This window comes from Zingiber officinale, chromosome 2A, assembly GCF_018446385.1.
Source record: "Zingiber officinale cultivar Zhangliang chromosome 2A, Zo_v1.1, whole genome shotgun sequence".
NCBI classification, from domain to species: Eukaryota; Viridiplantae; Streptophyta; class Magnoliopsida; order Zingiberales; family Zingiberaceae; genus Zingiber; species Zingiber officinale.
The window spans coordinates 90,960,921-90,979,538 of record NC_055988.1 but is presented as its reverse complement, the minus strand read 5'-3'; the positions used below and the strand labels follow the sequence as shown (position 1 = coordinate 90,979,538).

General features: G+C 42.6%; 1 protein-coding gene across 1 annotated transcript; it reads right to left on the bottom strand.

Annotated features, from left to right (window-relative positions):
- Nucleotides 1-721: 721 nt before the first annotated feature.
- LOC122041503 (thioredoxin-like protein Clot) lies at nt 722-3,646 on the bottom strand. Its single transcript, XM_042601202.1, has 2 exons — nt 3,434-3,646; nt 722-1,141 (listed from the first exon to the last, which is right to left on the bottom strand). Exons 1-2 carry the CDS (start codon nt 3,579-3,581, stop codon nt 888-890), a joined length of 402 nt encoding a protein of 133 aa, XP_042457136.1. The 5' UTR covers nt 3,582-3,646; the 3' UTR covers nt 722-887.
- Nucleotides 3,647-18,618: the final 14,972 nt, after the last annotated feature.

Genomic DNA, 18,618 nt, shown 5'->3' with positions numbered 1-18,618 from the left:
AATCGAAAACATGCCATATAATTAATTAGCTCAGGTTGCAATTAATCATTAAATTATTCAATTAAAAGTGCTAATCTTAACCCAAAAACAGAATGTATTCTTCAATAGACTAGAAAAACATTGAAACAAATAGATATATATTTTTTAAATAAACTATTTGTTTAGTGTTAAACTCAAAAATTGAATCAAAATTTAGTGTTTATTGCGATTTCAACCCGTTGATAAATAATACAAATATTTTTATTTAACCAAATTTTGCTTGAAAAAATATTATATAAAATATAATCAGAAACATGAAAAATCATATTTCGAATCCTACCAAAATATTATTAAATTTTATTTTTTTAATTGACATTATATATTCAATTTTAATCTAATATTATTAAATTGACCGTCTATAAAAAAAAAATTCATCTGTTAATTTTTGATTTACTTGATGAAAAGCTGAGAAGCCCCCAGGAGCTAAATTCTAATCTCCTCAAACCAAATGTTGATGGAATATAATTAATCAACCCAACATAAAACCAAAGTTTTAGCACGCATATCGACTTTAATCCAGCAATGAATACCAACACGCAGAATGTTTAAACTAAAATTTCATCTAATGAGCTGGTTCATATTACAATTAGCCAATAGTCGCAATCCAATTCAGAATTGAAAACCAAAAAAGTGGCAATCCAATTCAGAATTAACATCCAATTAACTCACTCAGAAATCAACCTGAAAGGGAATAGAAAAACCTCCAATTCATACCGAACATGATCAAAGTCTGATTAACAAAATAAGAAAATTAAAATAGTTTTGCAACACTCCCCTTCTCCAGGGTGAATGCTACGTTATTCAGAAGGATAGTTTGGGTGTTACACTCGCAACATCTATTACAGAGTTCATTTGCTAGCCAAAAGGGAGTCAATCTTCGCCTCAACATGAGCCTCATAATCCTCCAGGCGTCCAGCTATTGCATCCTTCTCCCAGCGAATGAGCGTGGGCACGCCCTTGAGCTTGAATCGAGGGTCCACCCTCCATGGATGACTAGGGTTTCTCCATGTAGATCTATCTCCAACATATGCTCTCAGAAGTCCCACATTGCTGCTTGATGCTTCCAGCTTTTTGTATATTACGGGCTCGGCAACATTGCAATCTGCAAATTGCAAGTCATTCACAATGCAGCAACAATTTTGCAGAAAAATAAACCTGATTAACCAAAGGTATTCCTTGTGGCAAAAGGTGATGCGCTCACCCCATGCATCCCTCCACACCCACCCCAAGGCATTTGGAAGGGAGGTAAATCATGGTGACAATATACCACCCTGAGAACCAACTCGGCTATGCCCATGGGGGCACCAAAGGTATTCCTTGTGAGGTTTATGTTGGTGGATCAATATACAAAGAATGAGTATCTTACCTTAGCAAGAAAAAACCTTTGACAATAGTGTGAATTAGATTCATATTGTGCATTGTAAGAGCATATGAATCTATTAAGATTCATTGTAGAAAAATCTCCAAGAACTACAGACATCATATTGTGCATTTTTCTATGAACCTATTAGGATTCAGGTTATTAATTCAACAACAACAACAACAATACATTGAGTTAACTGCATGAGAGGAAGTGAAGCAACTGAGTAGAAAGCTTCATCAATTGCACTAATGACATCAAAATGATCAGACGTAGACCAAACAATAAATGCAGTGGTTCTTGAAGACACAAAATTGGCTCTTAGAGATTTCAGGTGAACCAAACAAGGATGTCATCAAGATGGATTCAGACAGAGAAAGAGACTAGTAGTCATTTTGCATAATCCTCCAAATAATTCAGTACAAAAAAGCAAAAGTGAAAAAGCAACAAAATTTGGGAAAATACTATGTCACTTTATGCACAATTGAGATAACTTGCAATTGGAGAATAAGTTGGTAGTAGTCAGCTGTTGATTCACTTTCAATCATAGAAAATCTCCAATAGGAAGGAAAATGATGGCAGACATAAGTGACATTAGGAAGATGATCAGTGCAAGCCCTTGATTTTTTATTTAAAAAAGACCAGAATAGGGAAAAACTGCACATATGGTGCAGAGTGGTTACAGACCCTGTTAAGCAAACATGCCACAGCTTCTTCCACCACGGACTATGGCAGTGGTGAACCTTGTTATTTGTTGCTTTTCCATGCAACAATTGCAACAACAAGCTGTGGGTCACGGTTGCCTACATGGAATCTTGTTTCATCAGTGCACTTTATGTAATAATGTTAGTAATATACAGACATCAAAAATTATTTTTAATTAAAATAAAGTATAGCTCTCCTTCACCCTGCACACCTTTTACTTGCTTACTATAATTTATTGATTGATTTTGAACATATACATACCACATTAACATGCTTTCTCTCATTATACCATCTATTGCTGTGACACTATATCTTCTCTAACACTAATATCCTAAACTTTAAAATATGAACGCATTAAGCGTCTATGCATAAAATCATCTAGAAAGATTAGCAGTCGCGTTAGGCTTAGCATTCAGCGATGAAGTACAGAACACAATTGGTCATCTCAAATAATTTTATTTTGTATGATCTTGTGAGATTGAATCTAGTGAAACTTGTGCTAGTTTCTCAATAGAGCCAAGATACCCCTATATATGTCTCTCTATTTTCATAACCTCATGTTTGCTGCTTCTAGATCAATTGCTACAGCTAAGTAGATAATCAAGGATAGTTACCTCTATCACGAGGTTTAGTAGAATTTACAGGTTTAGCTTCCAAATTTCTATATAAAGATAGATTGATCTAGTATACCATTTTGCTTTGATCAGTGTTGGAGCGCAGATGGATATAATTCCCCAAAACCTTTTATATGATCATGGATAAGGGTGGTTTTATAAACTTGTGTGGATCAATTTTACTATCAGAAGCTGATGGCAGATCATGAAAAGAAACACGATCATCAAACGAAAGGCTTACAATCTATCATATCATAAATTCGCACCGAAAACACATAGATCCAACGCACAAGCAATCTTGGCACTTAAGTGCCTTATTGAAGCCCTAAAAATCATTTTTTCCGCATTTCTAAAATTAAGGAACGTGAGGATTTCGACATCTCAGCGAGCAGTTCGCAATCGGATCACGTTTTTATGTTCCTGATTCAGTTCATACAAAATCGCACTAGATAAGAGAGAATATTAAAAACAAAACGTACACAATCTATCAATTTACAGTTTGCACCAAGCACATAGATTCAACGAAAAAACAATCTCGACATGTAAATACCATGTCGAACCCCCCAATAAACGATTTTTCCCAGTATTTCTTTAAAAAAAAATGAACATGGGCAGTTATCAATCGGATAACTATCACTTTTTTTGCTCCTGATTCCGTTCATACCAAATCGCAGCAAAGAAGAGAGATCAGAGAAGATGGGTATAGAACACAAACCAGGGCACCAGCTAAGCTTGGTCGATGGGTCTTTGTCGGCCAAGAAGAGTAGAAACTTGAGCGCCGGTTGGGAGGTTTTCGCACCCTGGAATCCCTCGAAAACTCGATCGAAATCGGAGAGGGTAGCGTCCGAGATTTCGAGCGGCATCGATTCACGGAACTGATTCTTCCCCAAAAAATGATGTGGAACTTCGAGAAGGCTACGAGTGACGACGATATAAATACAAGAAGCATTGCTTCTAGATGTAATCGAGAAGGGAAGGGCAATTACGTCCATAAAAATCACGAATTGTTTGGGATGTGACATCAAAAAAAAAAAAAAAATAAAGAAATGATATTCATCTAGAATTTTCATCTAGAAAATTCATCTAAATAGACACATAAATAATAGACCGACAAAAAGTGAAATGGTGGGTCCCATCATTTATGTGTCTATCTAGATGAATTTTCTAGATGAAAATTCTAGATGAGTATCACAACTCATACTTTGTACTTCCACAAGAATCATAGATTCCTACAATAGCATTAACTATGTCGGTCCCCATGGATTCAAGCTTCTTTGATAATGCATCTACTTTTGCTGACATAAGTGTAAGTGCATCCACATCAAATTTTCCTGATGCCTTTGTTGAATTTTTAAAGAAGCTTCCACTTCACTCTAACACCCATTGGTGATGATTTAGTGCCACACTTTCGATAATTTCCTCAGCTTCATCTAACTCTTTGTTCATTAGTGCCCCTCCAGCTACAGAGTCTATGGACACCTTTGTATGATAGTTGATTCTGTTATAAAATGTGTGGATCACTAACCACTTTTCCAACCTATGATCAGGGCACATTTTGAGCATGTTCTTGAATCTATCCCAAGCTTCATGTAATGATTCTGTGTCATCTTGCTTGAAGCTTACAATAAATTCTACATATATGCTGTCTTGCTTGGTGGATAGAATTTATCGAGGAACAACTGCTCACATTGCTCTCATGAAGTTATACTATTGGCTGGCAAATAAGTGAGTCACATCTTAGATCTATCCTTTAAAGAAAACCCAAATAGCATTAGTCTCACCACTTCTGCTGGAACTCCATTCATTTTTATTATCCCACATATTTTATAAAAGACTTCAAGGTGTTGGTTTGGTCCTTCGTGTGATCCACCCCCGAATTGATATTGTTGAATCATTGAAATTGCCACAGGCTAAATCTCACAATTGTTGGCTTTAGTAGATGGTCTGGTGATGCTAGACTGAAACCCACGTGCATAAGCCGTTGTGGAATCTTTTAGAGATGTGTTCATCACTTCATAAATTTCTTGTTCTTCTTGATGTCTTTGTAGGTTTCTTTTTCTTTGATAAGTTCTGTCAATTTCAGGATCTAGAGGAAATAAATCTTCTGCAAGATTAGATCTTCGCATGCAAGAATAAGATTACAAGAATTCCAATTGCAGAATTTACACGCAAAGAAAAATAGGATTTTTAAATATAGAAACAAGTAATAAAGTGTAGAATTGAAAATGCAAAAAGGAAATTGTAGGAATAAAAGTAGGCAAATGCAAGATATATCTATAAAAATAGAATCACAGAAATATTTACAAAATAAAAATAGAATAAGTTTAGACTAACTCAAGTTATTATCGACTAATGTTATAAGTGCAATCTCCAGCAACGACGCCAAAAACTTAATGTGAGCCCACAAGTATACGAGTGTTGTCAAGTAATAAAAAATTATCGATCCCATGAGTACTGGTTATAAACACTAGCGATTACTCACGACAAATTAGCTAAGCAGTCAAGGGTTGAGAGTCACACACTAAAAGAAGAGAAGTAGATTAAGAAAGAGAGAGAAATAGAAAGAGTATAGAGGAACTTGACTTGGGAAATATTTTAGGGGTTCAATTTCAGTGTGATGTTAATCAATGTATCATGGATCACCTACGCCTATCCCCTATTCCTATGCACTTATAGAAGTTAGATTCATTACCGGCTCTTCCCCGCGGAGGTCAAACCAAAATGCTATCTTAATCTATATCATATGCCACTAAATGGTAATGATTCCTATGATGTCCGGTAACAGGATACCCCTATCACTAGGGCGCCTCGGTCATAAATCACAAGAACACACTAACACTCAATAACATAGAAATAGAAACAACAATAATGTCTAATTCCCTACTTCCTTTTGGAGGATTGCCTCTCCTTTCAATGCAATGTCCTAAATATCCGAAAATATGATACCCTTGTTACTATAACTCCTCGGTCATATGATCTAGGAAATTTACTTTACGGGATTAGCAAATCAACATAAATATTCAATTAAACATGGTAATTAAGTACAAGGCAATGCATACACATAAGATCAAATAGATACAAGGCATAGTAATGTCATATAGACAGTGATGCGGCGATATAGGGAGACCCACCTAGCACGGGGTCAACTGCCAAGGTGGAGGTCAAAGTCAAGGTGGTCAACGCCAGAGTGTCAAAGGGCCAAACGGAGGACAATTACAATGATCGGTTAGGACGGTCAATACCCGACTGACGTGAGATGTGTCCGAGCCGACCACCTGTCCAGCTCAAGATAATATGACAAGATAATCAGATGCTCAATATGGAGCAACAAAACGCCAAGGAGACCGGAGAGCTTATCCAAACATGGAGGTCACTATACCACACAGTCACCGTAGGGAAGAGCAGCTGAGACAGAGTGGACGGGTCCCGGCTGAGCGGCTACCCCGCTCGGCTAAGCAGCAGGATTATGGTCGTATCACTTGATATCCTTCTAGGAGATAGTGCCGCTAACATGAGACATGGTCGACAGACAAATCGTACGGTGAAAGCTTCTACTATTTTGTCAGGGATATGTATACCCTATTGAGGTATGGTGTCAGAGGTATTTCCTGACAGGTCCTTTCATGGGACAAATTGGAAAACATGCTCATACCTCGAGGAGCGTGCACATCGCCCACCAGGGCTCTATATAAAGGGGGTCCATCACCAGTGGAGGTACGCGTTATTCACTGTTGGCACTAGAGTTACTGTTGCTCTGCTTTCTTCCACTATTCCCGTGATTGACTAGAGCGTCGGGGAGCCTACGCCAGGGACCCCTTCCCTAGCTCAGCATTGACATTACTTGTTTTGCAGAGCGGAGCGAGATCTACAGCTGGTCAGCAAAGCCGCCACATCCCCAGCTTTCCACCTTCCTGCTTCCGAACATGATCAGATAGGAAATTGGTAAATCCATAAGTTCTTACTTCAATTTACATCACAATTACTCCCTTAATACTAGAAAAATATATCTACTTCATAACATGAAGGAAAGAATCCAAAGATATTGGAATTAAAAGAATCAAAACCCAAACTAGAAGAAGAAGACAGAAGAAGCTTATCTGATATGTTGAGTGATCTTCAGATCCAATCTGTTGCTTCCAGAGTCAATGAATTGATCAAAGCAACTTTGGATTGTTGAACAGAGTACGGAGAGAGTGTAGATCAAAACCAAGATGGATCTCCCAAGGAGAGAACCTTCCTCTCCTTGAAGAAGAGGAAGAAGTCCTCTTAAATAGGGCAAGGCATGGGCCAGGCACAACCCTTGCCACGACCATGTAGAATCCACACGGCCACACCCTACCTTGGCTCTGGTCCAATGGTACATCCATATGGATTCACACGGCCAAGGTCTACTCCTTCTCTGTTTAGTGGCTCGGCCGTGTGGAATCCATATGGCCAAGGTTATCTCCTCCTTTAGTACATGACACAGTCATGTGGAATCACACGGCTAAGGTCTTTCTTCTTCGTTTGTTCTTCTAGTCATCTACAAGTACAATTTTCCTGCTCGGCCAAGCAGCAAGACCTGGCCATCAACGAAGCGGAGTCCCGGCCGAGCGACTACCCCGCTCAACCAAACAGCAGGACTATGGTCGTATTACTTGATATCCTTCTAGGAGATAATGTCGCTGACATGAGGCATAGTCGACAGGTAGATCGTATGGTAGAAGCTTCTATTGTCTTATCAGGAATATGCATGTCATGTTGAGGTATGGTGCCAAAGGTACTTTCCTGATAGGTCCCTTCATGGGGTATATTGGAGAACGTGCCCACACCTCGAGGAGCGTGCACGTTGCCCACCAAGGCTCTGTATAAAAGGGGTCCATCACTGGCGAAGGTACGCGTTATTCACTATTGGCGCTAAAGTCACTATTGCTCTACTTTCTTCCACTATTTCGGTGACTGACTTGAGCGTCGAAGAGCCAACACCGGGGACCCCTTCCCTGGCTTGGCACTGACGTTACTTGTTTTGCAGAGTAGAGCCAGGTCTACAGCCAATCAGCGAAGCTACCACATCCCCAGCTTTCCACCTTCCTGCTTTCGGATAGGATCATTTTGGCATCGTCTGTGGGAACGTAGCCTGCATCTGAATGAGAAAATGGAGGATGCTGAATGATTCACCACGGTGACACTGATGCAAGAGGAGCTTGACATGCTGATACAAGCCCAAGCGACAAAAATAGTGGAGTAGCAATAACAACAGGCGCTGGCTAAGTGTCATGCGCAGGAACTCGTAGCATCAGTTGCTAGTCGACCGACTGAACATGGAGACCAAGCGGATCAAATATCGGCTTGAGGGAAGAATAAGAAGTCGACCGACATGTATAGGGAAGTGCCCAATACGCCGATCCCCTTCTATCGGGTGTTATTCAAGACCACATCGGAGGAACGGGGTCGAGCAGACAAGGATCGGGGGTCTTCCTCAGATGATGCACACATTCAGGATGCGAGAAAGGAGAAGGAACCAAGGGACGATGATTCGCCCAAGCGGATCAATGAACAATTTTCATAGGAGATTCTGAACGACCCTCTGCCCAGACATTACATCCCGCTGACGATCGGGGAATATAACGGAAGCACCAATCCAGATGATCACCTGGCTAAGTTCGACAACATGGCTACACTTTATTAGTACACTGACGGGGTGAAGTATTAGGTCTTCCTCACCACTCTCTCCGGATCAACACAATGTTGGTTCAAGAGGTTGCCGAACAGATCAATCCGCAACTTCAAGGACTTTCGAGCGGCGTTCCTACACCACTTCGCTAGTAATTGCCGCTACTAAAAGATAAGCATGAATTTATTCTCATTGAAGCAAGGGCCCAGGGAAGCATTGAGGGCCTACATACAGCGCTTCAACCAGGTGGCCATGGACATCCCAGCGGTCTCCTTAGACGTATTAGTGAACGCCTTCACCCAAGAGCTTACCGAATGAGAGTTCTTCCGATCACTCATTCGAAAGCCACCAAGGGAGTTCGACCACTTGCAAAGGAAGGCAACAGAATACATAAACATGGAGGAAGCTCAAACAGCCAGAAGAAGGGAGGTGCTTAACGAACCCGCCGCAGCACCTGAGCGGCGTTCGTCGAGCAGCCATCAGCCTCCCAAGGGGCCTCAATCGAGGGGAGCACAGCCACACAATGAGTCCAAGATGCATGTCGTGCAGCATGTGGCGGTCGGTCACCCAAAGGTTATAAAAGGCAAAGTGTGGACGTCAATGTTCTGCTCTTTCCACCAGTCGACGACGCACACCACATGGGAGTGCTACAACCTGACACTAATAGCTAGCAGGCCAGCTCTGCAAGGATATCACCGTCGATCACCATCTCCTGATCGGTGACACAGGCATCGATCAGCTGGGCGAAGGGAGGAAGAAAGGACGACAGCCGAACCATACCCTCATCAATCTCAGAGCAGGAACAACCAGAGTCCTGCCCGAGCCTCTATCGAGCGGAGCAGACCTTCGACTGGAGAGGAGGAGAACAAGAGTAACAATGCTCGGGGAGAAATAAGAATGATCACTAGTGGGCTGCCCGTCGATGATTCCAACCGAGCGAGGAAGTTGCACGCTTGGCGACTCGAGATCCATGTCATTGGCTACAGCAAGGAGAAGGTCGAAGGATCTGAGATTAATTTTGGCCCGAAAGACTTAGAAATAGTGGAGATCGCTTATGACGATGCACTGATCATTCGAGCGGTAATTGCTAACTACATTATTCATCAAGCCTTTGTTGATACAGGGAACTCAGTGACTATCATATTCAAGAAGACATTCGATCAGCTACAAATCGATCGGAGCGATTTGCTTCCCATGATGACTCCACTCTACGGATTCACAAGCAACGAAGTGTTACCGATCGGCCAAGTCCGCCTGGTCGTCTCGCTCGGGGAGGAGTCGCTAAAGAGGACAAGGACCACAAATTTCATTGTGGTGGATGTGTCGTCGGTCTACAACGTCATATTGGGTCGACTGACACTCAATGAGTTCCGAGCGATGATGTCCACCTTCTACCAGAAGATTAAATTCCCGGTGGATGACAAGGTGGGTGAAGTCAAAGGCGACCAGCTGGCTACTCGGCAATGCTACGTCGAGATGGTCAAATCTGAAGCGAGGGCCACTTGAAAAAATCTGTGCTTAGAGGTGAACATTATCACGGAAAAGCCTCCTACACTGATCTATGAAGAAAATGAGGAAGTTCAAATACACCCAAGTCGGTCGGAAGCAACCACCTTTGTCACCGTCAACCTGGAGACCGAGAAAGGGAAAAATTGGTCGCCTGCCTCAGACAAAACCATGACGTATTCGCCTGGTCGACACACGAGCTCCCGGGCATCTCGCTGAACGTGGTTAATAATAATAATAATAATAACAAAACAAGCCCATGCCAACACCATACTCACACCCATTCCTCCACCTCATCTCTCTCTTTTCTTTTTCTTTCTTCTTCTTCCCCCATCCCTTCTCTTTTTTGCTTCTCTTCAATGGTAGAAAAAAAGATCATAGCATCCCCCTTTTCTTCTCCATCACGAGTCCTTCTTCTCCTTCCTCTTCACCAACAAGCAAGAGGAACACAAGAAACAACCCCTCCCTTCTCTCACTTTCTATTGGTACCCTGTAGTAGTTTTGATATGATCAACCAAATTAAATTAGGTCATGTTAGTGTTTAACCCTTGTGTCTAAGTATACAGGAGCTTAGGAACACAAGAAGTCAAGTGAAAAAAGCAGCTAGCAAGAAGGATGGCACGGGAAGGGAGCCGACGGACTCGGTGCATTCGAGGGATGAAGTGCTGCGAAAAAGTACACCGGTGGACAAGAAGGGCGTGCGCGAGGTTCAAAGGATGAGAAGTCGGAGCAGAAGCCTGCTCAAAGAGAAGGCTGAAAATTAGGTTCGAGTGAGCCCTATTTCGTTGGTCGAAATCACCCAGGCAATCGGAGCAGCGGAAGAGCTAAAATAGAGCTATGGAGCTGTTGGAGGCGACTTCAATAGGAGTTGGAGGCGACTTCAACAGGAGTTGAAGGCGCCTCCGCAACCTTCAGGCAAAAGGTGCCTTCAGCTAGGTTGAAGGCCCCTTCAACCAGCCATGGAAGGCGCCTTCAACTCCTGGGTTTGATCACAAGAAACCCAGGAGTTGGTACCCCGAGGTAGTTTTGACGTGATCAACCAAGTCAGGTTAGGTCCTGTTAGTATTTAACCCTTGTGTCTAAGTGTACAAGATATTAGGAACACAAGAAGTCGAGCGGAAGACGCAGCTAGTGAGAAGGATGGCACGGGAGGAGAGTCGACGGACTCGATACATTCGAGGGATGAGTTACTACGGAAGAGTACACCATTGGACGAGAAGGATGTGCACGACGTTCAAGGAACGAGAAGCCAGAGCAGAAGCCTGCTAGAGGAGAAGGCCAGAAATTGGGTTTGAGTGAGTCCTATTTCGGTTGGCCGAAATCACCCAGGTAATTGGAGCAGCGGAAGAGCTAAAATGGAGCTATGGAGCTTCTGGAGGTGCCTTCAACAGGAGTTGAAGGTGCCTCCATGACCTTCAGGAAGAAGGCGCCTTCAACCAGCCATGAAGGTGCCTTTGACGAGGCAGAGTTTGTCATTGGTAGTGGATAAACTTTTATCCACATTGCCTCGCTAGAGGCGCCTTCCAGCTTTATGGAAGGCGCCTTCCAGCCATAGATAAGATTTTTCAGGGGCTATAAAAAGACCTCTGGACCTAGGAAATAGGTAACAACTGTTGTATTCATTTCTTAACAACTTTCTGAGCTTCCAACGAGTGTAAGAGGCTTCTCCGCCTTCAAAGAATGAGATCTTTAGTGCGTTTATTTACCTTGGATTAACAACCTCCCCTGTTGTAACCAAGTAACTCTTTTGGCCTCGTTTTTCTTTAGTTGTTCATTTATTCTATTTTTTTAATCTAAGTTAAAAGTCGAGGAAGATTTTTCTTAACAGCCAGTTCACCTCCCCTCCCTCCGGCCTACCTTGAACCAACAAGTGGTATCAGAGCCAAATTCGCTTCAGGAGGACTAAACGCCGAATGAAGCATACGAGATGGTAGGATCAAGCATCTACCCACCAAAGTTCGAGTAGGATTTCACCAACTGGAAGAAGAAGATGAAGGTATTTTTCAAAACTGATTTCGATTTGCTTTTAATAATGGAATTTGATTTTGTAGCACCCGAAAGCAAAGAAAAATATCAGATTTCGTAGCAAACGGTAAAGCAGAGTTCCATCTGCTAAGCGTCTTACTGTCATATAGTGAATTGAATTAGTACCTTAAATACCATAAGGACTAAATTAAAAAATTTTTAAAGAAATACGTACCTAAGAGATTCCTAGTTAACTCAGTTGGAAGGAATCTATTTTGAATTCCAAAATCATATTTAGATTAATTATTTTTTGACTTAAGATTTTCAGAAAAATTAAATTTTGAATTTTTTGAAGAGGCATTGTCTAGAAAGTGGTTGTTGTTCCAATATCCAAGAAGGCCTAGTGCCTCGCCACAGCCTGAAAGTCAATTATTGAAATAAGTATTTAATTAACCAACTGTTAAGTATTTAGAAATTATAAAATTACCTTAATTTTTTTCTAAAATTAAATATTTTTTTAATTAATTCTTATCTTTTTAAAACAGTTAAAAAAAATTTCCTAGTTTTATTATTTCTACTCTTAGACTTTTAAATGGACCTCATTTTTAATGTGATCAAAAGGGGAAGTAAGGAAGAACAAATCTAGAGGGTATGTGCAAATATTTTTTCGTTCTTTCTTGCAAAAAGGTTCTTAGTTGTAAATTTTTTTCCCTAACTTAACTTGGGTTTGATCACATCAAAAGGGGGAGATTGTTAGTACCCCGTGGTAGTTTTGATGTGATCAACCAAATCAGGTTAAGTCCTATTAGTGTTTAATCTTTGTGTCTAAGTGTACAGGAACTAGGGATGTAAATGAACCAAACGGTTCGCGAGTTATTCGGAGCTCGGTTCGATAAAAAGCTCGTTCGAGTTTGTTCGTTTATCTTATCGAGCCGAACTCGAGCTCAATTTCGAGCTCGACAGTTTTATTGAGCCGAGCTCGAGCTTAAGGATATTCGGCTCGTAAGCTCGCGAACATGTTCGTTTGTAAGCTCACAAGCCAAAAAACGAACCTTAAATCAAGCAAAAAAAACAAGCTCTAAAACGAGCCAAAAAACGAGCTCTAAAACGAACCTTAAAACGAGCCAAAAAAAACGAGCTCTAAAATGAACCCAAAAACGAGCTCGAGCTCGTTCAACGAATTAGGTTCGTTAACTATGATAATCGAGCTAATAACGAGCCGAGCTCAAACTGTTTGCGAGCTTGATAATTCCAAAACGAGCCGAGCTCGAGCCTTGTAATAAAAGTTCGATTCGAGCTCGAGCCGAGCTCGAGCCCGAATATAACTTAAACGAGCCGAGCTTGAGACTAATACATCCCTAACAGGAGCTTAGAAACACAAGAATTTGAGTGAAAGACGCGGCTAGCAAAAAGGATGGCACGGGAAGGGAGCCGACGGGCTCGGTGCATCCGAGGGATGAAGTGCTGCGGAAGAGTACACCGGTGGACGAGAAGGACGTGTATGACGTTCGAAGAATGAGAAGCCGGAGCGGAAGCCAGCTCAAGGAGAAGACTAAAAATTAAGTTCGAGTGAGCTCTATTTCGTTGGTCGAAATCACCCAGGCGATCAGAGCAACGGAAGAGCTAAAATGGAGGTATGGAGCTGCTGGAGGCAACTTCAACAAGAGTTGAAGGCACCTCCGCGACCTTCAGGTAGAAGGCGCCTTCAGCTAGGCTGAAGGCCCCTTCAACTAGCCATGGAAGACCCCTTCAACCAGCCATGGAAGGTGCCTTCCAACCCATGGAAAGCGCCTTTGACCAGGCAGAGTTTGTCGTTGGCGGTGGATAAATTTTTATCCACTGTGCCTCGCTAAAGGCGCCTTCCAGCTCTGTGGAAGGCATTTTCTATCCACGGATAAGATTTTTCAGGGGCTATAAAAAGATCCCTAGACCTAGGAAATAGGTAACAACTGCTGTATTCATTTCCTAGCTACTTTCTGAGCTTCCAACGAGTGTAAGAGACTTCTCCGCCTTCAAAGAAGGAGATCTTTAGTGTGTTTACTTGGCTTGGATTAATAACCTCTCCGGTTGTAACCAAGTAACTCTTTTAACCTAGTTTTTCTTTAGTTGTTCATTTATTTTATTTTTTAAATCTGAGTTAATAGTCGAGGAATGTTTTTCTTAACATTCAGTTCATCTCCCCTCCCTCTGACCTACCTTGGACCAACTGTCACGCCCCGGAGGAGTCCCTGTCCAAAGAAATTTCGGCAGCATCTCCCCTGTACGGCGGACAATCTAAAACTTTTTTATATCCTCATATACCTCAACCACATGCGGCTGGAAATAAAACAATAATAAAATACAACCACACAAATATCCACGCAGTTTATATATAAGTAAACAAAACAGTAATACCACGACTCGAAACCAACCCTACTCCACTACACCCATAAAACACAAATCCGACAAACTCACCTCTTCTGCCGTCCAGGCAGGCATGTAGTAAAACATATCGAATAAAAATCCATCGACATCACAAAATCCATACAATGTCTATACCATCAACCAGAACAAGTTTAGCATAATCTAAGTAAGAAAACCAAAAGACCAACAATATCTTTGAGATCTGCAGGGACTAGCAACTGGAACTCTCTCCTGACAGCATCAACCTGAAAAATAACAATAATGGAGGCGGGGTGAGTCCAACACTCAGTAGGTACAACTGATATACAAAGTAGGGAAATAACACCTAGCACTAATCATGCGTACAGTCTCCTGATATAAGAAAGATAAAAATGCATCTGAAGTAAACAGGAGAGAAACTGTACTAACCAGGACCTGAGTATAAGGACAAACAGTCCGAGTGGTATAGAAATCCTGTATGATGTCAAACATAGGTATCCAAACAATATGCAGCATATAAATGCAGCAAACACAAACACAAGCAATAAATGCATCATGCATATAATGTCAATGATGCGTCCTGGTCACCCCTGACGCCAGTCAATCATCTCACACACAATAGTGAGGTCGAGTGGGTAGGGCTGTGATAACCGTGCACTCTGTCATCACTGCTCCTGATGACTGACCGAGTGGACGGGATGCTGTCGGAGTATACTTATCCTCCTACCCCAAATCATAAATGGGGGAGCGCAATGCTCTCAACTCCCCGTACACGATGACGGGGAGGAATCCCTGCCGGCTATCACGTTGTGTCACACTACCCATGAGCGGACCAACGGAGCCAAACAAAGTCCCTACTGCAACACACTCTGCCTAAATCGACCACTAACCCATGAGTGGTGGTGTGTGCAGATCCATGTAACTGGCGATGTGCTCAACAATAATGGAGCGGACTATCGCACAGCATGCAATCATGCAAATGGTGCATGACACTAACCACAAAATATCCTGAGCTAATCTATATATATATAAAAGTGCACCATAGGTCAACGAATCAAATCAAAAGGTACACTGAAGGTATAAAACCTAGGTCCTGAACATGGTGAAGCATGGTATATCACTACCTCTATAAGCATGTATCAACATGAAAGGAATACATGAGATGCAAAACAAGCAATCAACCAATCATGTAACAGGTATCGGGTAGTGATTAACCGAAGCAAATAAGAGAACATAATTATTGCTACTTTTTAAATTCACTACTATGCATATCATAGACATAAAGTCAAAAGTACCCGCCTCCAATAGGAATGTCCAAATCCGACATCGAGATACTCGTCTCGCGTCAAAGTCCTGTATCAATACGACATACAGGTTTAGCTAATGATATACAAATTAATTAGCTAAATCGAATCCCTGAAATCTAACTTAAATACAAACCCAATTTATAAACCCCAATTGGATCATCAATTAACTTATCCAAATGGAATACAACAAACTCATTTATCAATCTAATATTAACTAATCAACTGGTACTATCCATTACTATTAATGAAATTCAATGTAGAATGGAATCACCTCTAAACTCACAGCTATAAACAAGGTGGCTGCTGGAAATCCACCTCACTGCCCTAAAGCTTCTGTCGACAACTACCTAAAGAACAACAAAACATACATTCCTCTTAGAATCAGTCCAAATTGTTAGGACCAAAAGTAGCTAGAGGGGGGGGGGGGGTGAATAGCTCGTCGCGTTCGCTCGTTGCTCGGCGTTGCTTGTTTCTTCAAGAATATGCAGCGGAAAATACAGAAACAAATACAACAACGCTAACACGGTTGGTTTACTTGGTATCCACCTCACAAGAGGTGACTAGTCCAAGGATCCACACCACGCACGCACCCTCCACTATGAAAACACTCCTTTTCGGTAACTACCGAGGGCGGAGAAGCCCTACAAGACTCTCAGTATAAGAAGAAAGGAAAGGGAACAAAATACAAGCGCAAAGCTTACAATGAGTACAGAAAACCCTAACCCTAGCTTCTCTTCTTGCCTTTGATCCGCCTCTTGACTTGGAAAGCTTCCAAGATCCTTCAAGAACTGGCGATCTGATCTTTGAGAGCGCTGTGGAGGAGCTGGCGAAGATCTGAGATGAAATCGTGAAGCAATTTTTGCAGCCAACGCACGCCTACAGCTCAAATACGACGCAACGGTCGGATCCCGATCGATTCGAATATTCCCAATCGATCGGGGAGGCTTTGGATCGATCCATGGATCGATCCAGAGCGCCTCTATGCTCTGGGAAAACGCCTGGATCGATCCACGGATCGATCCAGCGCTTATCGCGCGAAGCAGCCGCGTCCCAATCGATCCACTGATCGATTGGGACCTCTGGATCGATCCACGGATCGATCCAGAGGCTCTCTGTTCGCTGGGACAGGTCTGGATCGATCCACTGATCGATCCAGCACTTGATTTTTGTCCAAAACCAAGTCCCAAACCTCCCAAACCAACATCCGGTCAACCTTGACCTGTTGGTATGTCATGCCTAGCATCTAGTCACTCCCTTGACCTGCTAGGACTCCCTTACCAAGTGTCCGGTCAATCCCTTTGACCCACTTGGACTTTTCTCTGTGCCAAGTATCCGGTCAATCCCTTTGACCTACTTGGACTTTTCTTTCATGCCAAGTATCCAATCAATCCTTTGACCTACTTGGACTTCCCAGCACCAGATGTCCGATCATCCTTGATCCATCTGGATTTTCCCTTGCCTGGCTTCACTCACCAGGACTTTCACCCAGCTTCACTCACTAGGGTTTTCCATCTGCCTAGCTTCACTCACTAGGACTTTCACCTGGCTTCACTCACCAGGGTTTTCCATCTGCCTAGCTTCACTCACTAGGACTTTCACCTGGCTTCACTCACCAGGATTTCCATCTGCCTAGCTTCACTCACTAGGACTTCCTTCTGCCTGGCTTCACTCACCAGGACTTTTCTTCTACCTGGCTTCACTCACCAGGACTTTCATACTGCCTAGCTTCACTCACTAGGTCTTTCATTTTGCCTAACATCCCAGTTAGGACTTCCCAGTCAAGTATCCAGTCAACCTTGACCTACTTGACTCTTCTTCAATCAATATCTTATTGTCAAACATCTAAACCCAAACCAAGACTCAGCTTGGTTACCCAGGTCAACCTTGACCTGAGGGATATTGCACCAACACAAATAACTAAATTACAGCAAGAAAACTTCTGATATCCGAACCTTACCTCAATTCACAGCCTTGTTCAAGAACAAGAAGTTGCTGGAATTTGCTGAAGTCAATGACTGACAGATCCACGAAAACCCACAGCACAAGACTACCCTCGTAATCACTGATCCACCGAAACCCTACACCTGTGGACCAGATCAGAAGGAAATCAAACATGCAACCAAACATTCCAAATACGACCAACTCACCTTGTTGGATCGGCAGTACAGTACTAGGCACAACAGAGGGCAGTAAGGCAATGTTAGGGCACGGCACAAAGGAACACTGGGAAAACAGAGGAGAGAAACCTAGGCACGCGGCTGGAGGCTAGGGCAGAGGCGTCCGAGGAGAATCGGCAGTAAGGGCTCGGCAAGCAACTGTTGCCGGCTGTGGCGACCCGAGGGCGAAGCGAGTAGAGGAAGAGAAGGCGCTGTCAGAAATGGCTAAGGCACAGGGGGGTGCGGCGCTTCTCCATGCGTCGCCAGCGGCTAGGGCACAGAGACGGCGTCGCTGTGGGGGCGGCACGAGAAGAGAAGCCTAGGGCACAGCCGCGACTGGTGTCGGACCTGGTGGCCGGCGGTGTGCGGCTCGGGAGAGAAGATGAAGAGGCGACTCTCACCGTCGGCGGCCTGGCTTCAGGCAGAGAAAACAGCGAGATTGGAAGAAGGGCTCGGGGACGAAAGGGAAAGAAGGTTTGGCGTCGTGGTAGAATAAGGGAGAAGGAGGAGAAACTGTCCCGAGCGGTTAGGGCTCGGGTTTGGCGAGGGAGAAGAATAAAAGAAAAAGAAATAATAAGAAAAAGAAATATTTCCTCGCTTAACTGGGGTAGCCTAAATAGGCTTTTCCGGGCCCCGCTTTTTATCCTCGTAAATTCGTCCATACGAGCTCCAAAAAATTCTTGAAAAATTTCCAAAAATTCTGGAAAAAAATCTCTTATTATTATTCGTCATTTTTTCGATATTTTACATTCTCCCCCACTAAAAAAAATTTGGTCCCCAAATTTCGTTATCTACCATCAGCAAATACCAACAACAGATATAAAGTATAAATACTGAACGGTAAATTAAATCACATACCTCAAGTAAAAAGATGGGGATATCGAGCTCGGATAGTATTCTCAAGCTCCCAAGTAGCCTCCTCGTCCGAATG